The 12,628-nt window shown below is 48.8% G+C and overlaps 2 protein-coding genes across 2 annotated transcripts in view; one reads left to right on the top strand and one right to left on the bottom strand.

The window, feature by feature from the left end:
* Positions 1-2,058: 2,058 nt before the first annotated feature.
* Positions 2,059-7,068, top strand: TSR2 (TSR2 ribosome maturation factor). The gene is made up of 5 exons (XM_017892657.1): positions 2,059-2,171; positions 2,353-2,443; positions 4,971-5,062; positions 5,583-5,759; positions 5,991-7,068. Exons 1-5 carry the CDS (start codon positions 2,091-2,093, stop codon positions 6,123-6,125), a joined length of 576 nt encoding a protein of 191 aa, XP_017748146.1. The 5' UTR covers positions 2,059-2,090; the 3' UTR covers positions 6,126-7,068.
* FGD1 (FYVE, RhoGEF and PH domain containing 1) overlaps positions 7,035-12,628 on the bottom strand; it is a 50,794-nt gene continuing 45,200 nt past the window's right edge. Inside the window, 6 exon segments of the mRNA XM_017892656.1 lie at positions 7,035-7,984; positions 8,846-8,989; positions 10,352-10,513; positions 10,687-10,812; positions 11,202-11,303; positions 11,808-11,838. Of these exon segments, the coding sequence (XP_017748145.1) occupies positions 7,679-7,984; positions 8,846-8,989; positions 10,352-10,513; positions 10,687-10,812; positions 11,202-11,303; positions 11,808-11,838 (871 nt within the window). The 3' untranslated portion in view covers positions 7,035-7,678.

The raw sequence follows: 12,628 nt of genomic DNA, 5'->3' as shown, positions 1-12,628 counted from the left end.
GGAGTGCAGTGGCCGGATCTCTTCACCCCGGCATCTCCGCCTCCCGGGTTTATGCCATTCTCTCGCCTCAGCCTCCCGAGTAGCTGGGACTACAGGAGCCCGCCACCTCGCCCGGCTAATTTTTTGTATTTTTTTAGTAGAGACGGGGTTTCACCACGTTAGCCAGGATGGTCTCGATCTCCTGACCTCGTGATCCGCCCGTCTCAGCCTCCCAAAGTGCTGGGATTACAGGCTTGAGCCACCGCGCCCGGCCGGCCTAGTTTTCAAATTTATTTATTTATTTATTTAGAGACAGAGCCTCACTCTGTCTCCCAGGCTGCAGTGCAACGGCACCATCTTGGCTCACTGCAACCTCCACCTCCCAGGTTCAAGCCATTCTCCTGCCTCAGCCTCCCAAGTAGCTGGGATTACAGGTGCTTGCCACCACGCCCGACTAATTGTTGTATTTTTAGTAGATATGGGGTTTCACCACGTTGGCCAAGCTGGTCTCAAACTCCTGACCTCAAGTGATCTGCCCGCCTCGGCCTCCCAAAGTGCTGTGATTACAAGCGTGAGCCACCACACCTGGCCTAATTTTTAAAATTGTTTTTAGAGATGGGGTCTCACTATGTTGCCCAGGCTGGTCTCGAACTCCTGAGCTCAAGTCATCCTCCCACATTAACCTCCCAAAGTGCTGGGATTACAGGCATGAGCCACCATGTCTGGCTCTTCTTTTTAAATATGCATGTTTACAACTAAAGATTTCCCTCTAAGTATTGCTTTAGCTGCATCTCATGCATTTTGTTTTCATTCATTTAAAAGTGTTTTCTAATTTTATTTGTGATTTTTTTCTTTGACCCATTTGTTGCTTAGGAGTGTGTTAATTTCCACATATTTGTGAATTTTGTAAGTTTATTTTTACTGATTTTTAACTTCTTTCCATTGTGGTCAGACAACACACTTTGTATGTTCAATCCTGTTAAATCTATTGAGGCCTACCGTATGGCCTAGTGTATGATCTGTTCTGGAGAATGTTCTTGTGCACTTCAGAAAAACGTACAGTTATCACTGGGTATCTGTGGGAGACTGGTTCCACGACCTCCGGAGAACATCAAAATTCATGGATGCTCAAGTCTCTGATATAAAATGACATAGTATTTGCGTATAACCTATGAATATCCTACTGTGTGCTTTAAATCATTTCCAGGTGTGACTCATGCCTATAATCCCAGCAATTTGGGAGGCCGAGGCAAGTGGATTAAGCCCAGGAGTTCGAGACCAGCCTGGGCAACATGGCGAAACCTGTCTCTACTAAAAACACAAAAATTAGCCGGGAGTGGTGGTGGGCACCTGTAATCTCAGATACTCGGGAGGCTGAGGCACGAGAATTGCTTGAAATTGGGAGGCGGAGGTTGCAGTCAGCCGAGATGGCGCCACTGCACTCCAGCCTGGGCCACGGAGTGACACTCAGTCTCAAAATAAATAAAATAAATAAATAAATAAATAAATAAATAAATAAATAATTTCCAGGTTATTTATAATGCCTAATAAAGTGTAAATGCTATGTATATAGTTGTTATACTGTATTCTTTAGGGGAATAATGTCAAGAAAAAAGTATGTACATGTTCAGTGCAGATGCAATTTTTTTCCTGAATATTTTCCATCTGAGGTTGGTTGAATTCACGGATGTGGACCGCCCCCCCTTGGGAGAGCTAATTATATTTTACTGTTGTTTGTCGCAGTATTCTATGCAGATGTTAGGATACTTTTTTTAAATGCAGAGTTTTAAGGCTATACTCACTGAGTCCTCTGCCCCAGGGCCTGGAATCTGTATCTGTAATAAGTTCCCCACATATTTCCTCCGCAGTACCCACGGATCCGGAAACCATGGCCCCACACGTCCTTCAGGTCTGGTGTCCTTTGATTGAAGTGAGTGACTCTGGTGGTGTCATTGATCGCTCTGACAGATTTTTCTTTTGCTCTAGTCTTGCTGCCAGGTCTGCGGAAAAGAGAATCCTGTGTTCTCAGGCTCGGCTGGCGTCTCATTCTGCCTGGGCCGAGCTACAGAGGGATTGGGCCGCCGGGACGTCACGTGGACCGGGGCCGGATAATGGCGGGCGCTGCAGAAGATGCGCGAGCTCTTTTCCGGGCTGGGGTCTGCGCGGCCCTGGAGGCCTGGCCGGCCTTGCAGGTCAGTGGGGCCGGGGCAAGGTCAAGGTTAGGGCCAGGGGCAGAACAGGAGTTGGTTGGGCTAGGTGCCTGAGGCTTGGCTAGGCGGCGTAAGAGGAGTTGGCTGGGCGGCGTAAGCGGCCTCCAGGCAACTCCAAGTCTGCTCCCAAGTTGACGTGATGGGCTTGGACCTGTGTTTACAGATCGCTGTGGAGAATGGCTTCGGGGGTGTGCACAGCCAGGAGAAGGCGAAGTGGCTGGGGGGTGCAGTGGAGGATTACTTCATGCGCAATGGTGAGTGAATGTGAGGCGCTGCGACCTGCCTGTGTGGGGGTGTGGAGAGGAGCCCCATCCCGCAGAGCCTGCATTTCCTCTCAAGCAGTTGTGCATTGGTACCTAAAGGCGAGGTGGAATGAATTCAGTTTTTGGAGTCAGAATCCTGGATTCCAGTGCTTTACGGGCTGTGCCACTGACTCGTGGGATTACTCTGGACAAGGCAATTTACCTCCCTGAGACTCAGTTTCCTAGTTCCTAAAATGCGTATAAAAGTATCCACCACAGCGCTGTACAGTAGAAATATTATGCTAGTCACATGTAATTTAAATTTTTTAGTAGCCACTTTAATAAAGCAAAAAGCAGATGAAATCAATGTTAGTAAACTCATTGTATACGAAATATTTCAACATGTAACCAGTATAAAACATTGAGATATTTTACATTTTTTAGTATTAAGTTTTCAAAATCTGGTATTTTACAGTTTTAGCACATTTCGATTTGGCCTAGCCATATTTCAAGCCCTCAGTAACCACCTGTGGCTGTTTGGACAGCAAAGATCTTCACTGTAGGCTTGTCTTGAGGGATATACAAGAACAAGAGGCCCAGTAGAGGGCCTGTTGCATAGTATGGTTTTAAAAAAAGCCTTCATTCAATTTCTAGCTTTGGAGATGACATTAGGCACAGTCATCTCTCTCAAGAAAGTATACTATCCAGTGAGGATCCACATACGTAAATAGTTACAACATTGATAGATTTTCTGATAAAGAGGAGCTCAGTGTGCATGGGGTAACAGGCTGGGGAGACAGGTTCTCAGTGGAGGTGGTGAATTGGGCTGGGTCTTAATGAGAAGGAGTTAACTAGGTGGGGGAAGCAGAGAGACAGCAATACTCAAGTTCTGTGGCATGAGGGTATAATGTGTTATATTTGGAAAGTAGCAGGGAGCTCAGTATTGGAGTATGGGTGTGTGTGCATGGGGGGGTGTGTGGAGGAGTGGTAGAGAATGAAGCTGGGGTATGGGAAGCCCCCCTGAAAAGCATAAGACCTGGAAGCCCTTATGTGCCTTTGATTTTATCATTTAGGCCAGTGTTTGCCAAAATTCATGCTAACTAGTCCTGTTAGATGTTCAGTGAAGAAGCTTCTCCAGTCACATTATGTAAGAAAAACTCTTTTCTTCTGCTCACTGAAAAGTCTCAACACTCATGAACATATTAAAAGCTTGGGTAAGAATAAGAACCACTAAAAAACCTGTTTGCTTTTGTTTCTCATTAGCTTTCTATGGATAGTGTCCCTTAAGACCCAGCAGAACAGATATTTCTCAAAGGCAAACTATGAAACACTGCAGTAGGTGGTAAAAATTCGTGGGCAGGTTCTAAGGTGAGAAATAGGATGGGATTTGCTGGCTAGAAAGTTCAGGAAGTAATCAGTATGAAGCATAGCCTGGAGAGGGAAAGACTGATGAGAATGCTGTTTTTGTCTAGACACTGATGAGGCCTGAAGTAGGACAGTGGCAACAGGCATGGAAAAGAAAGGGTGGAATAGGGCCTTGGAGATTGGTTGGCTGTAGACAGGGAGGGAAAAAGAGGCAAGTTCCTGGTTTGAGTTGATGGGTGGATTAGGTGTCTTTTCACGGAGTAGAGGAACCCTGGAGGATGCGAAGCAGGTTCAAAGAGTAAGGTGATGAGTCTGGCTTTGGATATGGAGGATTTGTGGCATCTGTGAAATGTCCAGGCACAGAGTAGTCTCAGTTGGAGATAAATTTGGGGGATATTAAGTTTGAGTGGTAGGCAAAACCAAGAGTGTGGATGAGCTCTCCCAGGGAAAACACATAGAGGGGAGAGGGCTAGGAGCTTTGTGGAAGACTTTCTTGAGATACTCTCTAATTCAGAAAAAGTAGAGCATAGGCCCATAGGTAACTGAAGCCCAGAGAGGAAGGTGGCTCGGTCAGAGTCACACAGTAGGATGTCAGTGTCAAGGCTATGATGATTTCATCATTGGAATTACTATGTCCATTTCTTCTTAACTATCCCATTGGTCTGTGGCTTCTTTTATCAGTGGAACCACAGTTGTGAAGGTTCTCTACACTTCAAAAACTTCAGCTTTTACATGATAGAAATTAACATGGATTATGGATCTTCACTGTGCTAGGCATTGTGTTGGATGGTTCCTCCTAACAGACCTTTGAGGAGGCCACCATTAGCCCCACTTTACAGATGAGAAAACTGAGGCTCAGAAGGAAGTAGCTTGCTCAAGGTCTCATAGAGGGGAGGCTAGTTAGAATAGGCCAGATGAAAGAGGGTGAGTGTAGGGCTAGGAGTTGTGGGAAGAGGCCTTGGTAGGAAGAGATGGGAAATGAGGTATTAATATTTAGTGGTTCTTTAAAAAATTATGTTAAAACTTGGAATGCAGAACACTTTAGCAGATAAAAGGCTTACTGTGCCTTTACCCACCCAGTTGCAGATCCACCAAGTAGATATTGAAGAGCAGTGGGCAGGGGTGATGAAGTTCGCTGGTCTTTGACCCAAGGGCCCTGTCCTTTTCTACTTAGCTGACTTGGAGCTAGATGAGGTGGAAGACTTCCTTGGAGAGCTGTTGACCAATGAGTTTGATACAGTCGTGGAAGATGGGAGTCTGCCGCAGGTGAGCTTACCATGGGCACAACTGCAGTCTCCCTACCTGCAGTCTTTCTTCTCCCCAACTGTCTGTTTTGGGCCAAAACTCTTGACTGTGACTCTCTGTTGCCTAGAGGAACAAGTGTGGCCTTTCCAAACCCTGCCTTCTTTTCTTTCTTTCTATACATCATTCCCATCCAGGCCTGTTCCTCACCCCCATCCCAAGGGCAAGTCAGGCCAGTCCAGATCCATTTTGGCTCCCCAATAAGATTACCTGCCCTTTTACATCTTCTTTCTTTCAAAGCCCAGTTCTAGAGCCTTCCCTGCTAGTTAAGCCCTCTTTTGCTGCTTTAGGCCCTCATGTCATGCGTTAGGCCCTCATTTGAGCCCTTCATATGTGGTTGCTTCATTGGTTAATTCCTTGGGGAGGAAACAGCCCTCTTCTCTTCTGGAAATATCCAACCTACTCCCGACTGTTGCCTCAAAATGGGCTGTTTGTATAGTAGATTCTCTGGAAAACCCAAACTGGTTGAATATTTTCTTGGTAGGTGAGCCAGCAACTGCAGACCATGTTCCACCACTTCCAGAGGGGTGACGGGGCTGCTCTGAGGGAGATGGCCTCTCGCATCACTCAAAGAAAATGCAAGGTCACAGCCACTGCACTTAAGACAGCTAAAGAGACTGATGAGGATGAAGATGATGTGGACAGTGTGGAAGAGATGGAGGTGAAGTGGGTGCCCCCTGGGTTGGGGGATACAGATGTTTTCAATTTTCTGGGAGAGCAGCTAGATTCACAGAGAAGTGATAAGGGGATGGTGGTGGTTGGTGATAGTAGTGGTATCCAAAGAGGGCAGGGAAGATTCCTAAAGTTACACAGCCAATCCTGGAAAAACTGGAGCAGAGCCTGGGTCTCCAGTGGTCAGTATATTCAGCTCTCTTTTAAATCTCCCCTCCAGGTCACAGCTACGAATGATGGGGCTGCTACAGATGGGGTCTGCTCCCAGCCTGAACCCTCTGATCCAGACGCTCAGACTATTAAGGAAGAGGATATAGTGGAAGATGGCTGGACCATTGTCCGGAGAAAAAAATGAGTGGGGATGGTTGGAAATGGCTTTGGGCCCTTATTTGCTAGTTCTGAGAGTTGTCTGTAGGGTTTTTTTTTTTTTTTGAGGATTGTAGACCTGTGGACTGGTTACCCCATCTCTACCCTCTCCCCTGTTCCCCTGTCTAGCTCCCTCCAGGGCAAGGAAACGCTAGGGTCCTTGGTCTTGGGGGTGGGGGGACCTTGTCCAGCACATTCCCTTGGGCCTTTAGTTAACATCTGAATGACGAAGCCGGGTTCCCCAGTACAGTGTCTTTTGGGTGCAGTCATTGTGAGGAAGGGGATGAGTGAGTGTGGGTGTGGCTGGAGGAGGATCTAGATGCCAGTGGACAGTGGGCACGTGGATTTGGGGAGGAGAGGACCAGCAGCAGCAGCAGTACTCAGTGATAGGGGGCTGGCTGGGTCAGGAATGGTGAGATGAACATGCAAGTGGAAGGGAGAATAGGTGAAGATGTGAACGAAAGTAGCTCTGGAGCCTTTCCCTTACCCCACCCCCAACACATGCAACAGCTCTGTACCCCTGCCCAGAACTTGGAACCTCCCAGGAATGCTGCCTTCCTGCAGCCCAGCCTCCAGCCCTGGGTTCCCTCAGGAATTCGAAGACCTTGGCTAGGTGGTGAGCTTGGAAGAGTTGGGCTTTGTTTTCTGTCTCCTGTAACCTCTTTCCTTGCTCCTTATCCCATCCCATTTGAGTTCAGGGGTGAGGCTTAAGATCTTAATAAATAATACCTTACTGCTTAACCTGTGGCTTGACCTGTGAGGAGTAGCCTTCGAATCCGCCTTCTGGGAGCTGAGCTTCAGAGTTTACAAGGGAGTGGTTTTCTGAGCCCACCCTAGCAGCCTGGTACTTTGGACAACCAAACAGACGGACGAACGGAGCACAGCAGTGCTATGAAAGTTACTGTAAGCCTGAAATAAACTGTATTTTTCTTTAAAAAAAAACAAACAAAAAAAAAACGAGTATCCATTGTCTTCCCCCCGTTCCCCTGTCCTGCCCGGTGGCCCTGCCATGGGTCTGGACGATAAAATACTGGGTAGCCTTGGGGCCGGGTAGAAGCTGTAAGCCATGGGAGAGGCAGGAGAGGTCTAGTTGCCACCCCACGTGGAGTTGTACATGTGAAGACACTGGCTGAGGAGGCAGGGGTGGGTCGGGGCCCCAGGGTCAGTGGCAGAGCTGGTAGTTGAATCCAGGTCTCCTACCTCTGGTGCTTTGTGGGGAATTGGGTGGAGGCAGGATCTGTGGTAGGGTATTGAGGGATGAGGGAGAAAAACGACCTAATTCAGGTGGGTCTAGCAATGGCTCCCACCCTCTCTGGGGACAGGGATTAATAAAAATTAACATCACTGTAGGAATATATTTTTTAAAAGCCCACGTTTTGTGAAAAGATGAATTAAAAAACCCAAGACCCAGCATTCGGGATTGAAAGTGCCCGTGATGGGAGTTCAAGTATTGACTGAGCTGGGAGGGAAGGGGCTAGAGCCCCCAATCAGACATGGGCAGCTAGAGTGTGGGGTGGGGGCTCCCAGTTTGCCCCAAACCCTCTAGGTCTTGTCTCGGGTCTGGGGGGATTCGGGGGGTTCAGCAGTGGCTCCTAAAGCAGCCACCGGTGCCTCCTCCATCTCCCTGTCCTCAGACAGTGTGGGCCCCGGGCAGAACGTGTCCCCTCGGCCCGCCCGGCCAAGCACAGCCATCCAGCGTCGCTGTAGTTCCTCTGTCTCAGGGCTGAAGTACCAGCTGAGGTGGCTCTGGGTAATCTTGAAGACATGCCTTCTGTCAGGCCGTTCCCCTGCCTCGGGTGGTCCCACCTCGAAGCCAATGAGAGGCAGGCTGCGCTGGGCTTTCACATCCTGGGGGGAGGAGGGACAGAGTTGGGGCCACCTTTGGGTTAGACCTTTCCCCCTGGCCCAGCTTCTAACTGGTTTTGCATATGCTCTTGTCTTCTTCCCCTACTCAGGAACCTTCCGTGGCTCCAGTGTTATCAACAGGAACATGTCAGAACGGGCTAAAATGCAGGCTGGTTTAAATACCTGTCTCCCCCCGCCCCTGCCTCTTCCCACAAAACTGCTGGGCTAATCTCTTTAGCATACCAAATAATGTTTTCAGGCCTTTGTCTATGCTATTGCCCCTATCTGCATACTTTTTATTTTTACTTTTTTGAGACTCTTGCCCTGTTGCATAGGCTGGAGTGCAGTGGCATGAACTTGGCTCACTGCAACCTCCACCTCCCGGGTTCAAGCAATTCTCCTGCCTCAGTTTCCTGAGTAGCTGGGACTACAGGCACACGTCACCATGCCAGGCTAATTTTTGTATTTTTAGTACATTTCACCATGTTGGCCAGGCTGTTCTTGAACTCCTGATCCCAGGTGATCCACCTGCCTCAGCCTCTCACAGTGCTGGGATTATAGGCGTGAGCCACCGCGCTTGGCCCCATCTGCATACTCTTACCCACTCCAAATTGGACCTAGCAGTTTCCCATCTCTACTCCTTCCAGGAAGCCAGGCCCACAACTCAACCTGTTTTTCCCTACATACCACAACCACTCTTTGTCTCTAGCCAGTCATTGTCTCTCAAGGGTTGGGGTTCTGATTTCCTCTTAGAGATAGTCTCACCTTATCTTCCAAAGCCAAGGAGAGGTCAATGACTGGAGGTAAGGGGGTATCCTGGCTTTGCCAGGAGGCTGAAAGGACCCAAAGGAGTAGGATGCATACCTGAGGGGCTCCATAGATATACAGCACCAAAGGTTCATTTTCAGGGACCACGAACCATGCCTTGTGCCATCCTTTGCCACCCTTCTCCATGTAGTGCAGGAAGCTGCAGATGACGCTGTTCTCCGCAGCCACCGAGGCCTGTTTCTGTGGTCAGAGACACGGGACATCAATGTTGACAGAAGGCCTAGCCTGGCTCCTCCTGGCTTTAACGCCTCCTCAGTGTAGGGACTGCTATTCCCATCTCAGATGAAGACGCTCAAGCTCAGGTGGCAGGAGTGATTTGTCCAGTGCCACCCAGTGAATCAGCTAGAGCTAAGATTCAAAGCTAGGTTTGTCTGCCTCATTTGGGCAACGGCTGGTGCCTCTACTGGCCAGTGGAAGGAGTGTGTAGATCTCAGTCAGGCATTCTTTCTTCAGTCAGGGCATTCATTCCTCAAGCCATTCACACATTTAGGCCTCACGTTTTCTTCTTTCATCACTCATCCATTTTCTACACTCAGTGAGAGGTAATCTAGCATTGTGGTTTTAAGGGGGTATGTGGGTGGTTAATGAAGTCTGGCTTAGAATCCCAGCTCTAGATGAAAATGTATTGACTTGGAAGGAGAGCAAAGAGGGCTGATGTGAGAATTAAATGAATTAATATATGCAAAGTGCTTAGAATAGTTCCTGGCACAGGGTAAGTACTCTTATAAGTGTTAAATAAATACCTAGATTTATTTTTAAAAAACCTCCAAAATGTGTATTTGTGCATATATGCCTAGAAAGATAGGATAAGCCCTAAGAGTGGTTAACTTTTGGGTAGAAGGGATATGGTATTTTATTATTTTTTGTTTATATTGTTTTACTTATCCTACTTTGTAGTAACAGAAGACAATTTTTAATTTCTTTTTTTTTTTTTTTTTTTAGGAGGGTTTTTCGCTCTTGTTGCCCAGGCTGGAGTACAATGGCGCGATCTTGGCTCACTGCAACCTCCGCTTCCCAGGTTCAAGCGATTCGCCTGCCTCAGCCTTCCCGAGTAGCTGGGATTACAGGCATGTGCCACCTTGCCTGGCTAGTTTTGTGTTTTTAGTAGAGACGGGGTTTCTCCATGTTGGTCAGGCTGTTCCTGAACTCCCAACCTCAGATGATCCGCCTGCCTCAGCCTCCCAAAGTTCTGGGATTACAGGCATGAGCCACCGCGCCTGGCCAATTTTTTAATTAAAAAAAAACATCCAGTGCTGCCACTTATTTGCTGTGTAATTTGGGCAAATGCCCCCTCTGGGCCTCAGTTTCCTCGTTTATAAAAGAGAACAATAGCATGGGCAGATTAGTTACTGTGGGGATTAAATGTCTTAGTGCTTAAAGATGACTGTCTTTCATTCGCTCTTGTCCTCATTTTACTCACTCCAAGCCTGGGTCCCTTGATCACTACTGTTTCCCAGCTACTCGGACCTCCTCAGTCTCACTGGGTAGAGTTGGAGCCCATTTGCCCACTGTGGGAGACTTAGTCAGGGGCCTGGCTCTTACCTCCAGGATGGACCTCCGGCGCTGGGGTGTATGCTGGCTGCAGGCTGGACTGCTCCCAGGCACCCCGTGCAAGGCCACATAGCAATCAGTGCACACACGGTTGGAGCGGTTGTTGTCATAGACGAGGCGGGCCCGGAACTCGGAGCACTTCCCACAAACCACCTGGGGTGGCAAGTGGGCAAGAGCAGCCTGATTCCAGCGGGTCTTCCCTTCAGCATACCAACTCCCACAGCAGACTTGCGGCCTCCCACCACTTGGCGGGTACCCACTCTGCAGTGGGCCTTTGGGCTGCCAGGCTGTCCCCTCCCTAGCTCTGCCCACCTCCCAACACTCACATGCCCACAGGCCTTGCAGTGGTGCCTGCGTTTGGTGATAGAATTGAAGGGCTCCTGGCAGCGCATGCACATGGTGACTTCCTTTTCCCGGATGGGTGTAGGTGCCCGCTTCCCAAGATCCACGTTCTGTGGGGAGGGCCAGGTCTCAGGTCAGAGACAGCTACTCCCCAACCCAGTCCAGCCAGCCTTTGTTCCTCCTCCAAGGCTTGGATTATCATGGGGTGGGGATGGGCTGGGGGTAGGGGGAGCAGCCACATTCAGAAGACCTGCCTTTAAGTCCTGGCTCTGCTCCTAGCTACTGTGCTACTGAAGACAAGTCATTTCTATTATACTTTCTGGGCCTCAGTTTCCCCAATGATTTCTCTGTGGCCCTACCAATGGAAGACTGCTTCTGAGGTCATGCATTGCCTCTCTGGTCATTACCCTCTGGGAAGGGGAGAGGTCTAAAGGTCAGGTGGGGATTTGAAAGTCTAGAAGGGGTCCCAGTGCAGGGGAAAGAGGGCAGGGACTCTTACTGGAGAGTTGGGCGGGGTGTCTTCATCTTCCCTGTTTGTTGAGTTCAACAGTTTGAAGGTCTCCAGCGTCTGTTCATGCTTCAGGAGGGTGGAGTTGATAGCCTGGGGAGGAGGTTTAAGAAATGAGAAGTCAGATCACCCCACAAACCACCCATTTCTACCTTCACCTTACCTTCCTATACCCTAGCCTGAACTTAGAAAAGCTGGGTTTCAGACCCAGCTCTGTTGCTGGTAGGTGGATGACTGAACAAATCCCCTCCCAAATCCAGGTCTCAGTGTTACAAGTGTAAAATGGGGAGGGGAGTGGTGGCTGAAAACCTCAGGTGGTTTTCTTGGCCACCTTCTGGGCTTAAGAGTTTACAGAGCTTGACACCCTCACCTTACACACCCTCAGAGAAATCAGCTTCCTAAAAGAAGAGTTTGTGAGTTTCTGCTCAACCTCTGCACCTCAGTTTGCTTATCTGTAAAATGGGGATAGTAAAGTTTGTTGAAAGACAGATGTCTGGGACCATTCTGGTTAGATGTGAGTTTTGAGGGAGAATCCATCAACCCCTAGGAGATTGTTAATAGTCTTCTAGCCCCCTACCACAGAGCCTTGGATGTTACCTGGACCCAGTCTTTCTTCTCCTCCTCAGTCCTTGGGGTGGGGAATAAAAAAGAAAGATGTTTGGTTAGGCAGGCCCACAAAAAGCAATTGGAGTGGAAGAGCAGGTGTTTTGGAGTCAGAAAGACCTGGGTTTGACCCTCCTCTTCTTCACCTATTACTTATATGACCTTGGGCAAGTCACATAATCTGCCTGGGTTTATTTATTCAACGATTAGTAATACTTTCCAGACCCTGTGCTAAGAACTTGAGCTTCAGAGAGGACTCTGCCCTCAAGGAGCTCATGGTCCAGTAGAGGAAATAGACAGGGACAATACAGGGAGATGATGGTGAAAATAAGGCCAAGAGCCCAGAGGAGGGGACATGCCCCAGTCTGAAGTTTGGGTGAGGACTTTTCAAGTAGGTGCCAGGCCTCAGGTAGAGGGGTCACCATGTCAATAATTATCAGTTGGCCAGGTGTGGGTGGCTCACGCCTATAATCCCAGCACTTTGGGAGGTCAAGGCGGGTGGATCACTTGAGGTCAGGAGTTGGAGACCAGCCTGGCGAAATTCTGTCTCTACTAAAAATATAGAAATTAGCTGGGCAGGTCGGGCACGGTGGCTCAAGCCTGTAATCCCAGCACTTTGGGAGGCCGAGACGGGCGGATCACAAGGTCAGGAGATCGAGACCATCCTGGCTAACACGGTGAAACCCCGTCTCTACTAAAAAATACAAAAAACTAGCCGGGCGAGGTGGCGGGCGCCTGTAGTCCCAGCTACTCGGGAGGCTGAGGCAGGAGAATGGCGTAAACCCGGGAGGCGGAGCTTGCAGTGAGCTGAGATC

This window comes from Rhinopithecus bieti, unplaced genomic scaffold (genome assembly GCF_001698545.2).
Source record: "Rhinopithecus bieti isolate Rb0 unplaced genomic scaffold, ASM169854v2 scaffold_23323, whole genome shotgun sequence".
Classification (NCBI taxonomy): domain Eukaryota; kingdom Metazoa; phylum Chordata; class Mammalia; order Primates; family Cercopithecidae; genus Rhinopithecus; species Rhinopithecus bieti.
This window is presented reverse-complemented; position numbering and strand designations above follow the sequence as displayed.

What these genes read in the sequence shown, in the direction of transcription:
- TSR2 (XM_017892657.1), top strand. Translation starts at nt 2,091, where the DNA reads ATGGCGGGCGCTGCAGAAGATGCGCGAGCTCTTTTCCGGGCTGGGGTC. An exon ending in AAGATGGGAGTCTGCCGCAG is followed by an intron (nt 5,063 to 5,582) that starts GTGAGCTTACCA and finishes TTTTCTTGGTAG; the next exon opens with GTGAGCCAGCAACTGCAGAC. An exon ending in ACAGTGTGGAAGAGATGGAG is followed by an intron (nt 5,760 to 5,990) that starts GTGAAGTGGGTG and finishes TCTCCCCTCCAG; the next exon opens with GTCACAGCTACGAATGATGG.